General features: G+C 41.0%; 1 protein-coding gene across 1 annotated transcript in view; it reads left to right on the forward strand.

Moving 5' to 3' along the window:
• SLC28A2 (solute carrier family 28 member 2) overlaps positions 1-15,491 on the forward strand; it is a 70,795-nt gene that overhangs the window by 43,836 nt on the left and 11,468 nt on the right. The window contains exons 7-14 of the mRNA XM_044283383.1: positions 1,517-1,630; positions 3,930-4,007; positions 6,417-6,497; positions 7,072-7,152; positions 9,311-9,436; positions 9,765-9,895; positions 11,466-11,634; positions 14,786-14,983. Of these exons, the coding sequence (XP_044139318.1) occupies positions 1,517-1,630; positions 3,930-4,007; positions 6,417-6,497; positions 7,072-7,152; positions 9,311-9,436; positions 9,765-9,895; positions 11,466-11,634; positions 14,786-14,983 (978 nt within the window). The remainder of the gene's footprint in view (positions 1-1,516; positions 1,631-3,929; positions 4,008-6,416; positions 6,498-7,071; positions 7,153-9,310; positions 9,437-9,764; positions 9,896-11,465; positions 11,635-14,785; positions 14,984-15,491) is intronic.

Here is a 15,491-nt window from a genome sequence, read left to right on the forward strand (position 1 = left end):
TGCAAACAATTGACCTGGATGGGCAAGCACTCAAAACATCACAGATCGCACGGAAAAACTGTGATTTAACAGGTGCATTAACACTTCATTACATCATTAAAATGCATAATAGAAATACAACAATAAAAATACATAAAATCTCTGAGAATGGTCATTTTGGAGCAATGTTTATATTCACTTTGTGCACAGAAAAGTTCCTACAGGGAAGGAAATAGTTGTTCCAAAGGGTGCCCTTTATACTGCATCAAATTAATCTGACAATATTGCCGCTAGGTTTTCCAGGATTGATGTGCCAGCAAATATATAGCTGCTAGCAGACGCTCTTATATAGCGTTTGTATCTTGCATGCAGTCTATATCAATGTCGAGATGAGAGGATTTGTAGCCGCACTAAAGATATAACATGCGGATAATGAAAACTTACTCACTGAGCAGTTAACCACTGAGGAAGAGGTCAGTAAGACCTCGAAACGCGTCTGGTATTGTCAGATTAATTTGATGCAGTATAAAGGGCACCCTTTGGAACAACTATTTCCTTCCCTGTAGGAACTTTTCTGTGCACAATCAAAGTGAATATAAACATTGCTCCAAAGTGACCATTCTCAGAGATTTTATGTATTTTTATTGTTGTAATTTTATTATGCATTTTAATGATGTAATGAAGTGTTAATGCACATAGTAACTACAGCTCAAGTATTTAGGAGCACGGTCACATTTTCCCTTATGGCTGGAGATATGCTTTTATTCATTAAATGTCAGTCTATGGGGCTCTTTGGGACAAGCAATTTGACAATTGTCCATGTTCCTGTACATCGGCTGTCCATTTTTCTTACTTACTCATTTACACGAGTCTTGCACAAATTGGAACTGGATAGTGCACGCTGTAATTTTCTCAGGGCAGCCTGCTGATAGGTCAGTGTCCAGTCCTGGCACTATGCCAAGATGTGAACCTCGCCCATCTGAATGAGCTCTAAAGCGTAAGAAATGAAAGGGGTTGTCTCACTTCAGTAAGTGGCATTTACTATGTAGAGAAAGTTAATACAAGGAACTTACTAATGTATTGTGATTGTCCATATTGCTTCCTTTGCTGGCTGGATTCATTTTTCCATCAAATTATTCACTGCTCATTTCCATGGTTACAGACCACCCTGCAATCCATCAGTGGTGGTCGTGCTTGCACACTATAGGAAAAAGCGTCAGTCTCTCTGGTGGCCGGGACCATGGGAGCGCACATAGGCCTGTGCTTTTTCCTATAGTGTGCAAGCATGACCACCACTGATGGATTGCAGGGTGGTCTGTAACCATGGAAACGAGCAGTGTATAATGTGATAGAAAAATTTATCCAGCCAGCAAAGGAAGCAATATGGATAATAACAATATATTAGTAAGTGCCTTGTATTAACTTTCTCTACATGATAAATTCCACTTACTGAAATGAGACAACCCCTTTAAGAACATGGGCATGTTAACCTTTATGTGCACTATAACAAAAACATTGTATTTAATATTCACCATAGGTGGCCTGGCGGGCAGTATTTTGGGGTCTTGGACTGGAGTTCGTCTTGGGAATCTTCATTATTCGCACTGAGCCAGGTTACCAGGCTTTTAAGTTTCTTGGTGAACAAATTCAGGTATTATGTCACAATATCATTTCCACTTTTTCTAATTAAATTAGAACTGAAATCAATGCTAAAGGGGTTGTCTGGGTTCAGAGCTGAACCCGGACATACCTCCATTTTCACCCTGGCAGCCCCCCTGACTTGAGCATCGGAGCAGTTCATGCTCCGATGCTCTCCTTTGCCCTGCGCTAAATCGCGCAGGCAAAGGCATTTTTTGGAGATCCGGTGACGTACCGGGGCTCTCCATGGGGCTGCCAGGAAGCCCCGTGACGTCACTGGCACTGATGGGCGGGATTTAGCGCTGCCCTAGCCAGTAAAACATCTAGGGCAGCACTAAAAGCCCGCCCATCAGAGCCAGTGATGTCACCGAACACACTGCCAGGCGGAAAACAAAATAGACCTTGCCCTGCGCGATTTAGCGCCGGGCAAGGGAGCGCATCGGAGCATGAGATTCTCCGATGCTAGCCTCAGGGGGGCTGCCTGGGTGAAAAAAGGGGTATGTCCGGGTTCAGCTCTGAACCCGGAAAACCCCTTTAATTCTAGATATACGGAGTGGGCTATTTATATGGATACACCTTAATAAAATGGGAATGGTTGGTGATATTATCTTCCTGTTTATGGCACATTAGTATATGTGAGCGGGGAAACTTTTCAAGATGGGTGGTGACCATGGCGGCCATTTTGAAGTCGGCCATTTTGAATCCAACTTTTGTTTTTTCAATAGGAAGAGGGTCATGTGACACACTTATTGGGAATTTCACAAGAAAAACAATGGTGTGCTTGCTTTTAACGTAACTTTATTCTTTCATGAGTTATTTACAAGTTTCTGACCACTTATAAAATGTGTTCAATGTGCCGCCCATTGTGTTGGATTGTCAATGCAACCCTCTTCTCCCACTCTTTACACACTGATAGCAACACCGCAGGAGAAATGCTAGCACAGGCTTCCAGTATCCGTAGTTTCAGGTGCTGCACATCTCGTATCTTCACAGCATATGCTAATGTGCCACAAACTGTCACGACTGAGGATGGGGAAAACCCTCAGCCGTGCGATGCCAGATGATGTTAACCCCTGCTCGGCCAGGACGACAGAATTAGGGAGCAGGTCACCTCCTAATCGCATCCCTAATCTGACCCTTACTCCTAGCTGCATGGGCTGACCTTTAAGGTAGGAGGACCCATGCTAAGGAACCTCGGATCCCTAACTCACCCTCCGACTATTCCCTGGACTAGGAGTCAGGGTAAGACGGCCTGTTCCTTCTGGACACGGAGGAACAGGGGTCTCACAGGCCAAGCTGCAGGGAAAAGGGGAAACAAACAGATCTATGGATATGGCAGGTGAACTGAACCAGTTCCACCTACCTGCCGCAGCCTTGCTGACTGGGTCCCTGTGCTGGCAAGCTGAATATCACAACGCATCCACACACAGGGACCCAGATCCATAGCTGCACAGAAAAACAAGGAAAACATCAAATAGACATCACACATAAACTTGACATAAACTTAATGTGACATAAATCTTATGACCACAAGGGTGGCCCCCCCTGGCAGGTGGAGAACACAGGAGGCTGCTCCAGCTAAGCATGGCTGAAGCAACCCTCAGACATGTGCTAAACACTGAGGCTTTATAGGCCCAAGTAGCCACACCCAACAAACACACCCAGAGCACACACATACTGGGAAGGGAGTTAACCCTTCCAGGACCAGGGAAGGGAAACACAAACTTAAAGGGAAAGTGTCCAACCCAAGAACACACTGTGGCTGTTGCCGCAGGCAACGACATGGGTGGCAACCATGTCCTAGGAGTCAGCCCGAAGGCCGGGACACTGCCACCACATGTACACATCCAACCAAACGTTGCCACGGGCAACCACAGTGAAGGGAAGATGTCAGTGCACACCACACATAACACAGAGTGCACACCAGACATACAAAAGTGCATACATACACGCACACAACTCCAAGGCAACCGCACACATACCTGTTGTCCGCGGCAACCGCACCTGAGGCAAACAGCAAAATGCCTCCAGCTGCGGTTGACACAACCCAAACCGCGGGCAACTGTATGCGGCTCCCAAGGAGTCACGGCCATAAACATGGTCGTGACACAAACAGGAAGTTAATATCACCAACCATTCCCATTTTATTAAGGTGTATCCATATAAATGGCCCACCCTGCATATATATCCATTTTGTTGGCGTTTCATAAAGAGTTTATTCATTATACAAGATTTTAATTCATATCGGAGAAACAGAAAGTATTTAATATAAAAAATAAGCAACCTAATTAACCCATCTTTGTACTTTACAGATTTTTCTCAATTATACAACCGCTGGCTCGGGGTTCGTTTTTGGGGAAACCTTAATTAAAGAAGTTTTCGCTTTTCAGGTTTGTAGTGACAATGAACAGTAAGCTATTTTGTTGTGTAACGGGGCATTATCAAGATCCAACCACGCCACTGTATCTACTTTATTACTATGCCCATTACTGTTCATCATATGACTATCAGGGAGTTGCACATTATACTAGAAGTAATGTCACCTACCATAAGAAATCCACTTATAACCATTTAAACCGTCTATTATAGATTATATATAGATTCTCACCCTGACAGCTCAGGGTGTGTGTTCTTTCTCAGGAGTGTGTCCTTTCTGCTGAAGCTCTCTCACTGTAACTGCCACAGCTTCTAACAGTAGATATGGCTGGTTGCAGTTGAAGGCTAGAAATGAACAGCTGAAAGATAGAGCATGTGCGACCACCGCAGTAGTTGGATGTGCGTATTACTATACAGTAAACACTGTTAAAATGAAGGGCACTATTATGTGTTGAGCCCGCTGGTTCTGCTTTCTCCCTGCCCTTGCCATATCCCCTTTTCAGAAAGTGGGGAGGGTTGTATACTTATAATAATAACCCCCCCCCCTCTTCGTTTTACGTGCGGAATTATATTGTAGTAGTATTTAAAGGTGGAACAATTCCTTAGTTATGATATTGGTAAACACTGCTGGAATCGAAAGAAGGAAGAATGAGCATTGTGAAGGACTGACAGTAGATGTCCACAGCAGAAATGCTTGAAGTGTGGATGAGGTGAAGTACAAGTCCAACAAGAAGTAAATGTAGATGAAGTGAAGTACAAGTCCAACAAGAAGTAAGTGTAGATGAGGTGAAGTACAAGTCCAACAAGAAGTAAGTGTAGATGAGGTGAAGTACAAGTCCAACAAGGAGTAGGTGTAGATGAAGTGAAGTACAAGTCCAGCAAGAAGTAAGTGTAGATGAGGTGAAGTACAAGTCCAACAAGAAGTAAGTGTAGATGAGGTGAAGTACAAGTCCAACAAGAAGTAAGTGTAGATGAGGTGAAGTACAAGTCCAACAAGGAGTAAGTGTAGATGAGGTGAAGTACAAGTCCAACAAGGAGTAGGTGTAGATGAAGTGAAGTACAAGTCCAGCAAGAAGTAAGTGTAGATGAGGTGAAGTACAAGTCCAACAAGAAGTAAGTGTAGATGAGGTGAAGTACAAGTCCAACAAGGAGTAGGTGTAGATGAAGTGAAGTACAAGTCCAACAAAGAGTAATATAAACCAAATAGTTCCGTTCCGCAGCCCTACAAAAATATAGGGCATGTCCTATTCTTGCCTGTAATCGCTGACAAGAATAGGCATTTTCTATATTGCGCCGGCCATGTGCGTTCCGCAAAACACAGTCGTATGAATGTAGCCTAATCAGAAGGTTTCCCTATAGAGCAGGACATGGAGCACATATACTTTACCATAATTAATCTTTTCACAGGGAAACAGAAAAGTAGAAAACAAATAAAAGACAAGGTGATTTACTTGATAATAAATTGAGTTGGTTTGTGCTAACAGAGTGGATATACTGTTCCAGTACAACCCACGTGCCTGTGTTGGCATTGTTCTGTCTCTTAGAAAATGAAAGTCAATCAGCACACCCCACCTACTGCGCAGGATCCAGATAACGCAATCCGTATAAAACATGCATGCAGAATGTTGATTCAGCACTGTGGTTGAATAAAACTTGGCTTTTATTGAATCATTTAAAAGCACCAAACATGTAATCCATAGCACAATCCTCTGACGCGTTTCTGGCCTGTACGGACCCTTAATCATAGGACCCATGTATTCCCAGGTCTTCAGCCTATCACTGTTCTGATCACCCAGAATACACAAATTAGATGAAAATATTCTGTTTGGCAATATTCAAAGCAATAGTGATTAATACATTGTGGAAATGACCAGCCGTAATCCTGAGCTAATTGGTGCTGGCAGTCATGGCCACATCACTATGATGATTGCCATGGAAGCAGTGCTGTCTGGGCCCTAGTGCCCTGTTGTGCCCTGGTAGCTAATACACTAGGATCTGACTGTATTAAACCTGTGATGCCAATTCTTCATTTTTAGATTTTAAACTCTCTGTCTGTAACTTTAACTTACATACAATATCATATCATTAAGGTACATACAAATGTACTTAGATAAAGAATATACAGTATATAAAGGGAGTTGTCAGAATGGGGGCAATATATGATAGGACAATGTGCAGTTGCTTTAGATATGAAATGCCTTCATAAGCAATCTGCAGCTTATAAGTTTAGGATGACCTTTGGAAGTCACAGCTTGTGTTCAGTTATCATCAGATCAACTCTACTTTTATCAGCAGCAGTTCTAAGAATAAGTACATTTCAGGATATTGCGCTTTCTACCCAAGGAGAGATCGTACCCCCCAAAGCATGTGCTATAACACGCAAAACAATTGATATGTGACGCCTGTGTATTTTTTCTCAACAGGCTCTTCCTATAGTCGTGTTTTTTAGCTGCGTGATGTCAGTCCTTTACTATCTTGGGCTAATGCAATATATCATTCTTAAGGTAAGTTGCTTGAGTCTATATTCTAACCAATGAACTTGTTACACCAGGCCTTATTTTTTACGGATAAGGAGATTTGGGTCATTTTATTGCTTGATAAAACTAATTTATTAAAATACATAGGGCCACATTTATTAAGACCAGCGTGTTAGACCCCCATATTGTTTAGCTATTACTAAGGCACCACTATATTTCTGTATTACATATAAATATTTTTTGGCATTAAGAGTTTTAGAAAATGTATTTTTATTGAGCACTACATTTGAATCTACAGTATTTATGATACGTTGCAATAATGTTATTTTTATATATTTGTCGCATTAGGCTAAATTAATATTCTGTTCACACTAATGTTGTTCGCAATAGAAACTAAAAAGCATAGTCAGATACATCTGTATCCAATGGACTCCACTGACTTTGAAAGGGGTCCATTGTTTTGATGTGAAAAAAATTGCTGTTTGCAGTGCTATTCTTCCCACTCAATCTGAGGAATTGCCAAATCTGATCAAAATCTGTGATGCCAATATACATTAGTAAACTAGAGACTAAAGTATAAGACCTTTTACATCTTTTCTAGATTTCCTGGCTTATGCAAGTAACAATGGGAACCACAGCTACAGAAACACTCAGTGTTGCTGGTAATATATTTGTGGGACAGGTAAGAACATGAATAATCATCAGAGCCATCGTGGCCCCAGTACAAAAGTCTCATGAGTGGGCCTATCTCAGTCATTTGTGGCTGATTTTGCAATACCTGCTGAATACAGTGGCAGAGCCATGGAAGCAGCCGAGTGGGCTAAGCTACACAGTTTCCATAACTGTGATCACCCCTGACCTCTGTAGACAATGGCTAAAAACCAGTAAGGGAACTGACCACTGACTGAAAAGGAGACCAGCCACATGCTACACTCCAGCCACATACTGTAGTTCATTCATATTTAGATTTGCTACAGCTATATTGACCAGACAGTCACCTTGGTCAGCAATCATAGAAATAACACTCATTATTATGGTAAATAGGTAACCAGTGTTCCCCAGGCTTCAGAAGGAGCTCTTTACAGGTTGAGGGAGCAGAGTAGAGTAATGTAGTGGTTTGGATCCAAACAGTGACTCTACATATAGAGGTAGAAAGAGAATGGAGAAAATATCCAAAAAATGAATTAATAAGAAAAAGTGCATGCTGTTCCAGAAAAAGGTCAAGATTTGGGGGGTACTGTCTCTCCTTGAGAAGACTTATAGGCCATACATGCTCCTCTGGAATTCTGGGAAGCTCTTAACAAGCTCTGCCTCTAATGCCACCAGATGTAGCTGACCAAGGATCTCTCTCCTCGAGGAGAGATAGTACCCCCCCAAATCCTGACTTAGGCCTCTCATCCAGAGAAGCCAGTACTCTCTTCTCTGCACTGATGAGGGACAATCACCCCGAAACAGCTGTCTGCAGATGAGATGATGGTTTATTTATTATCCGAGTCATGTCTCAAGGCCTATTTAAAGGGTCTAATATTGACTTATAGGATAGCTGCCTTACATCTGGTGGCATTAGAGGCAGAGCTTGTTAAGAGCTCATTTGCATCCCTTTCTTTCCAGGAAAAGTCAAGAAATGGTGTTTAAGTGAACTACAGTATACACATGAAAGAAAGCAGTCTGCAGAGCACAAACATTCACAGGCACAATTATCTTACAAGGTGTAGTGTTTCACTGACCTCTTGTTTAATACTCGTGGGCTGTTTACTCATATATCACTTTCTTTAATTGTCCACTGCACTCTAACATGGCATTTGGAGTTGTAAATCTGTTGGCTAGGTCAGAAGTCCAGTGTCTTGATGAAAACATTGTATGTTCTCCTCCCCTGCAGATCCTGTAGTAAGGACAGCTGAGCCAACACTGGTTCAGTATGGTCCCTCAGAGTTACCAGTCACAAGATTCCCTACCGTGCAGGTTCGGACTCCAACCCATGTATAAGTGACATTGCTGTCCTGTGATGACAACACATCGGGCATGGAGGAGACCCAAAAAAGATGAACATTGTGCTGCTGGTGCATGTGCACCATTTGTCTTATGGATAAAGCAGCCCTGATAGTACACAGTACTGATAATGCATGTGTTTTACCATTTAAAGGGGTTATCCCATGACTAATGTAAAAAATGAAAATCAGACATCATACAGTACATGACAACCTCTTTCTAACAAAGCTAGAACCAGACCTGTACCTCACATGGATCCACGGATCTTCCCATTCATTGTCCTGCTAGATGTATATCAAGCTGGCAGCTCAAGGGGAGTGTCTGTTCTGCTGCAGCTTATCACGGCTCAGGAGGCGTGTCCATGCTCTCCTTATCACGGCTCAGGAGGCAGTTGAAGGATGAAACTGAGCATGTGCTGCCTTCTCAGTAAGCAGGACAAAGAAATAAGAAAGAAAAAAACAGATACAGATACATTTTATTGAATAACTCCCTGGCTATGTTACATTTTTAATTACATACAATTACAAAAGTATCCAGGTGCTGGTTTGAAAACTGCAGAAATATTTTTTGTGGGACAACCCCTTTAATTAATCACCTCTACCAACACTGGAGCTACACCTAGATATTTTATGTCAATTGATATTAACTGTTGAATGGTATCTGCAGTGCACAAGTTTACATACCAGTCAGTTTACTGGTTTGGACTACAGGTGTAGCCAGATAGTTCAGATCAATTAAAAGTGCTACAACAAGTCTAGGTGCAGCCCGACCTAATAGTCTATGAAATAATGTTGTGAATTCATTTGTAAGACAGTAATTCAGTGTTCATTTTTATTATTCTGCATTCATAGACAGAAGCTCCATTGCTTATCCGTCCCTACTTACCAGATATGACAAAATCTGAAATCCATGCTGTAATGACTGGGGGTTTTGGAACCATTGCTGGCAGTGTGATGGGTGCATACATCTCCTTTGGGGTAAGATCATTCCCTGTTCTTTTATTATTGCACTTTACTTACAATCTGAAGGGATTTAGGCATGGACAAGAGATAAAAAATGAGTTAATGGTATTATGAATCAGTTGCAGTATGTCCTGCTGGATCTATTAAGCAGTATCAGGAAAGATTATATGCATGCAGGGTCCAACATCCAGGAGACAAGCTGAGAACTTTGCTCAGGTAGCTGACTGAAAGAGTACTCATGCTGCCTTTCCCGTCAAGTTGAGGAGAGACTATTTCACTTTTCATAAATGTGTATAGAAAATTACATTTGTGTATGCTAAATACATGCAAATGACTGTTCCAGATTGATGCATCTTCACTTATCGCAGCCTCTGTCATGGCTGCTCCATGCGCTCTTGCCCTCTCCAAGCTGGTTTACCCTGAAATAGAAGAATCAAAATTCAAAAATGAGGAAGGTGTCAAGATAGAAAAAGGGTAAATGCTGTTTTTTGTATGAAGATGCTTTTGCTATATATCAGTATGTGTTACATGATAGAGTCTATGTACAAAGCTTTTCTGAGTCATTGAACCCAGTACATTGGCACAGAGAGTTCCTACGGCTCTGTATTGTGTTATTGGCATGTGGTCCCTCTGCAACGCACTGTATTCTGCAAAAGGTTGTATTACAGGTCCATGTTGTACTAACTCACAACAGGGCACCTACAGAGGTACATAGGACATTACTCACTAATGTATTGCCTTTAACATCATATGGAGTCTAACATTAAAATAAATGGATGCTCCTATGGATAAATTGTCTATAGGACAGACATCTTCCTTGTACAACAATTTATGGCGCACAGTACAGAACCACATGAAGTTGTGTCGCACCTCAGAATTCCATGTCTTTATGTACTATTTTACCACCTTGTCGACTCAGTATTTCCTTTTTTGTCCACCAGAGCTTGAGTTTTGGGATTATTTCAAGTTTCCCACAGCTACAGGACTCCCAGGAATTTTCACTAAAACAAAACACTAAGGTCCTCGTAAACTAAATGCCTCCTCCGGCAGTCCATGCACCATACTGAAATCTACTCCAACTCACAGCATAGGTTTCAGTCATCATTTATACCAAATTCTGGTGTAAATAATGATAACTGTCTCGGTGCCGATGGCGCCAACCACACCCAGCCCTTGCAATGTCCCCTTTACAGAAACTGGAATAGGCAGCATAATAACGTGGCAGTTACAACTAAATCCAGTTGGAATGGAATTTGAAAAGTTGCAAAAACAGGTGACTTTTTAACACCAAATCAATAGTGTAGAGGGACGTTCTTATGAATATAAATATATATATGAAATATATTAAACAACAATTTATATACTAAGTGCAGAGCAGATAAACCCAGTATACCAATTTATATCTGAATAGGTCCCCATTCACCACCTGTTCTCCTCTGTGAAATCTTGGAGGGACCCTCCACCTTTCGCAGGGAATTCAGAGATGTCATATTATTATTATTTATTTTAAAGCACCATTAATTCCATAGCGCTGTGCATCCAGACCGGTTACACAAATATAAAAATACAAGAAACAAGAAACTATTAACAGACTGTTACAGAGGGTTAGAGGACCCTGCACACAAGAGCTTACCATCTATAAATATTATAGATATATTAATATGTAACATTTTAGGTTTTTATCTTGGCTTGAAAAAAAGGGTGTGAGTGGCCAACATTTAGTTTTAAATGGGTTGGGAGAGAGCTGCAGCAGAAAGAACACACCCCCTGAAATACATCTAGCAGAACAATTGGAGTGATCTCTGGATCCATGTGAGGTACAGGGCTGGTTCTAGCCTTGTTAGAAAGTGATTGACATGTCCTATATGATGTGTGATTTCCATTTTTAAATTAATCATGGGATAACTCATTTATTGGAATCTGGTGCCTTGGATACTTCAGCTCTAAACATAATATAGCAGGTAGCTACATAAAGATCATTTACATGTGAACAATTTTCGTATTTGACTACAAATGATTTTTGTATGTTTCTTTCCATCTTAAGGGAAGAAAGAACTATACTGGAAGCTGCCAGCAATGGTGCCTCTACCTCTGTGGGTCTGGTCGCAAACATTGCAGCAAATTTAATTGCATTCACCGCCTTACTTCAGTTCATTAATGCTGCTTTCTCCTGGTTGGGTGGAATGGTGAACTATCCAAAACTCACACTACAGGTGAGGAAATAACAGCACATTACATTTTACAGTTTGAGCAATGCAAAAAAAATGATATGCACCAAAACTTGTCTGCAAAGGACAAAGTCCTGATGAAGTGGAGGTAGTGGGACTACTCTTGTGAGATGGTTTAGAAGATGGTATATTAAATTGTACAGCAAATGTTAAAGCTAGTTAAACAAGGTAACGGAGAGAACATTTTAGGCCAGGGATGCTCAACCTGCGGCCCTCCAGCTGTTGTAAAACTACAACTCCCACCATGCCCTTCTGTAGGCTGATAGCTGTAGGCTGTCCAGGAATGATGGGAGTTGTAGTTTTGCAACAGCTGGAGGGCCGCAGATTAGGCATGCCTGTTCTAGGGTATTGACTGAAGAACCCAGCACTATAGCACTACAGTGTGTGTGTGTGTGTGTGTGAACAAGGAGACCAGAGAGGGAGAAATTCCAAAGTCTACTAGTTGATTAACAATGAGGTTAGTTTTCATAGATAGAGTTAATATATAACACAGTCTCATAACTCTGACGAACTAATGTTAATTGTGTTTACTGAAATAAGATGACAACTTCTGGGGAAGGGTTAGGCAGTGTGAGCTTTCTGATGGAGGTCACTGACTAAATATGTTATTCATCAATCCATTAGTTGCACATGTGCGGTATTAAACTTTAGTGTAGCAGCATGGGATATTCAAATGCTTCAAAATGTTACAAATAGGTCATATAGTCTTGGTAAAACACCTTGATCTTTGTGCTCATGCACACTGGAGTATTCAGTGCCTGTGCCCGCCAGGATCAGCGGGGCGCTTGCCTGGGCTCCTTCAGATGCCCTAGTTATAGTGGAAAAGTGCAAAAATAATAATACGCAATAGGTTTTGATCACCTATTGTGCCAAAAAGAATATGGCAATGCAAAGATTTTTTTTAAAAGTTTTTATTGTTTTAAGTATTAAAACATAAGAAAAACTATATAAGCTTCGGTATCATGGTAATCATACTGACCCGCAGAATAAAATTAGCATGTTATTTTTACTGCACAATGAGCACCATAAAAACTAAACCCATAGAACAATGGCAGAATTGCAATTTTATTCCATCCCCATTGGAATTTTTTTCCAGTTTCCTATTACATTGTATAGAATATTAAATGGTGCCACTAGAAAATATAACTTGTCCTGTAAAGGTCCTGTAAAGAAAACAACATTTTATGTGGCTATGTGAACTAAAAAAAAAATTATGGCTCTTAGAAGGCTAGGAGTAAAAACCAAAAACGACAAAATGGAAATTGGCTGTCAGGAAGGGGCTAAAACATACATATGAATCAATGGTAATTGGTTTATATCATACGTACAGTACAAGTGAATACAATGTGGTGAAGTTAGACTTGATTGCACATATGGGTTTATAGAAGATCTGTCAGCTCTCCTGTCTTCCCGTCATTCAGGTGGCCATATGTTTTTTGCTGTCCACAAATATGCCGACCTGTTTTTATGTTGGCAGTTCATCATGTGCGCAGAAAAATTGATAGGACAATGTATAGAACATGTTTTATTTGTGTTGCAGGGCCGTGGAATGGATCAGATGCGGAAAGCAACATACGGCCGTCATTTCATTCTGTCACCATATCACAGTCAATAGTTTAACATTTATCACGATCATGTAGAAAGTATGGTGGTATTATATACCCACTGTATTTTAATGGAATATGGCACTTTATGACACCATTGTGAAGGAGAAGAAAAAATGGATGGAGACAGCACATCCTCAAGTTAAGATTTTTTCCAGATGCTAACATAACATGAATCTTCACTTGAGGACATGCTGTCTCCATCCATTTTTCTTCTCTTTTAAGGATCATCTGATCAATGTGGGGTGGCTTTCCACTCCACTGGAGATGTGCACCCATCATCCACCAAACTAGGCATGCTGCCCTCCCTTTTTTTTTTTAAAGCATTGTGAAGGAACATTATGGCACTATTATTTGGGACATTATTACGGCAGTTTGGATGATTGTGCGAATCACTCCTGTTTATCAACATGTCAGCACTTGTCCCAAACTGAGAGGGACAGCATCCTTGAACTGAGAGACCTGGTTTATCACTCCAGCCGATCACTATGTGCCTAGGCCTAGATGTCCGCACTGTTCAACTTTGCGTGTGCTGGTGGTTGGGAGAAAAAGATAAAATGGAATGACAATAAGACGTGCTTAGAGTCGAACCTCTGCACGGACATGTCTAAAGAAGAATCACTTGTACTGCATGTGAAATTGGACATCACATTCCAGGCATAGACACACAAACAGTGTCTACACAAATCATCAGAAGGCATTTGCATGGCATTGGGTTACAAGATAGATGTCCAGTTACAGGTGTTTTATTGACCTCACATCACTGCTCTCAAACGCTATCATGGTACACAGCAAGATGGCAATAGAGGCGGGAATGCATGTCTATCCTCTTCAGCGAGTTCTGCTTTTGTCTCAGACACAATCATAGCCGGAGATTTGTGAACAACATCATGAGGAGACCTTCACAAGGGAACGTCACACCAGTCCTATTCCTGGGATTATGGTATGGGGTGGCATAATGTACAGTAGCTGAACCCCTCTAGTCTTCATTTCAGATACAATAAGAGCTCTGTGATACGTTGGTTTGGTTATACGGCCATTTCTCCAGGAGCCGTTTTACAACAGGACAACGTCAGGCCGCTTGTTGCTCATGCTGTGAGCAGCTTGCATGGCATAAACATATCTTGAAGCGGATCTTAATAATTTGCGTGCTCAAGTGCATTCAGCGTGACAGAACATTCTACAGACAACCATATTAGCCTCATTGATAGCATGTCAAGGTGTGCAAGTGCATGTACTTCTGTGATTGGCACTCATACCCAAAACTGAATACATCAAGATGCTTTGACTATTTTGTTTCCATTTTTTATCATTTGCATAGGGCCAACAATTCTATAAATCCTTTAATTTGCATAATTCCATGACTTTTCCTTCTTGGTATTTCACTGTTCAAGAGTGTGTATGAGATATATATTCACACACACACACACACACACACACATACTGTATGGTATATGTATATATGTCTCAAAGAAGACATTAGATCGTAGTTGTATGTTCTAACAATTCAATGCATCATCTTTCATCTTCAGCTAATACTGTCCTACATCTTCATGCCTGTGGCCTTTATGATGGGAGTAGAATGGGATGAAGCGGGTCCAGTCGGTGAGATGTTGGGGACAAAGATAATTCTGAATGAGTTTGTGGCATATCGAATACTGGCTGACTATAAAGATAATCGTCTGCAAGGTCTTGAAGAATGGGTAGATGGATCCAGACAGTGGATTTCGGCAAGTACCCTATAATATAAAATACTGTGATATACATTGTCTTTGACTGTTTTGTTATATTGTACTTTAATAGAATAAAAAAATAAATTACAAATATTTGCCAATTGTGGGACCAACTAGTTTTCCTTACTTCATTACATCTGCCTTCTCAAACAGCTGATCGGGTGTCGGACCCCACTGATCAGATACTGATGACCTATTCTGAGGATAGGTCATCAGTTATAAAGTCTTGGGAAAAAACCTTTTAAGATGTGTCCTCATAATAAAGTAAAAAAGGTTCTCACCTTGCATGGTTGTGCATAGACCCCAAACCTAGATATCCACCTGTTGAAGAGACTATTTATGTAACTTGTGCAAAAAAGATGCGATTTATGTTTGAAGGCACAGTTTGAGTGTAAAGATGGTTTTACAAAAATGTAAGATAAGCGTGTTTCAGTGTCAAGATGGCCACACATACCCAGATCCAATATCCAGTTTGACGTGTTGCTGATACTTTCATGTTTTTTTT

This window comes from Bufo gargarizans, chromosome 2 (genome assembly GCF_014858855.1).
Source record: "Bufo gargarizans isolate SCDJY-AF-19 chromosome 2, ASM1485885v1, whole genome shotgun sequence".
In the NCBI taxonomy this organism is placed as follows: domain Eukaryota; kingdom Metazoa; phylum Chordata; class Amphibia; order Anura; family Bufonidae; genus Bufo; species Bufo gargarizans.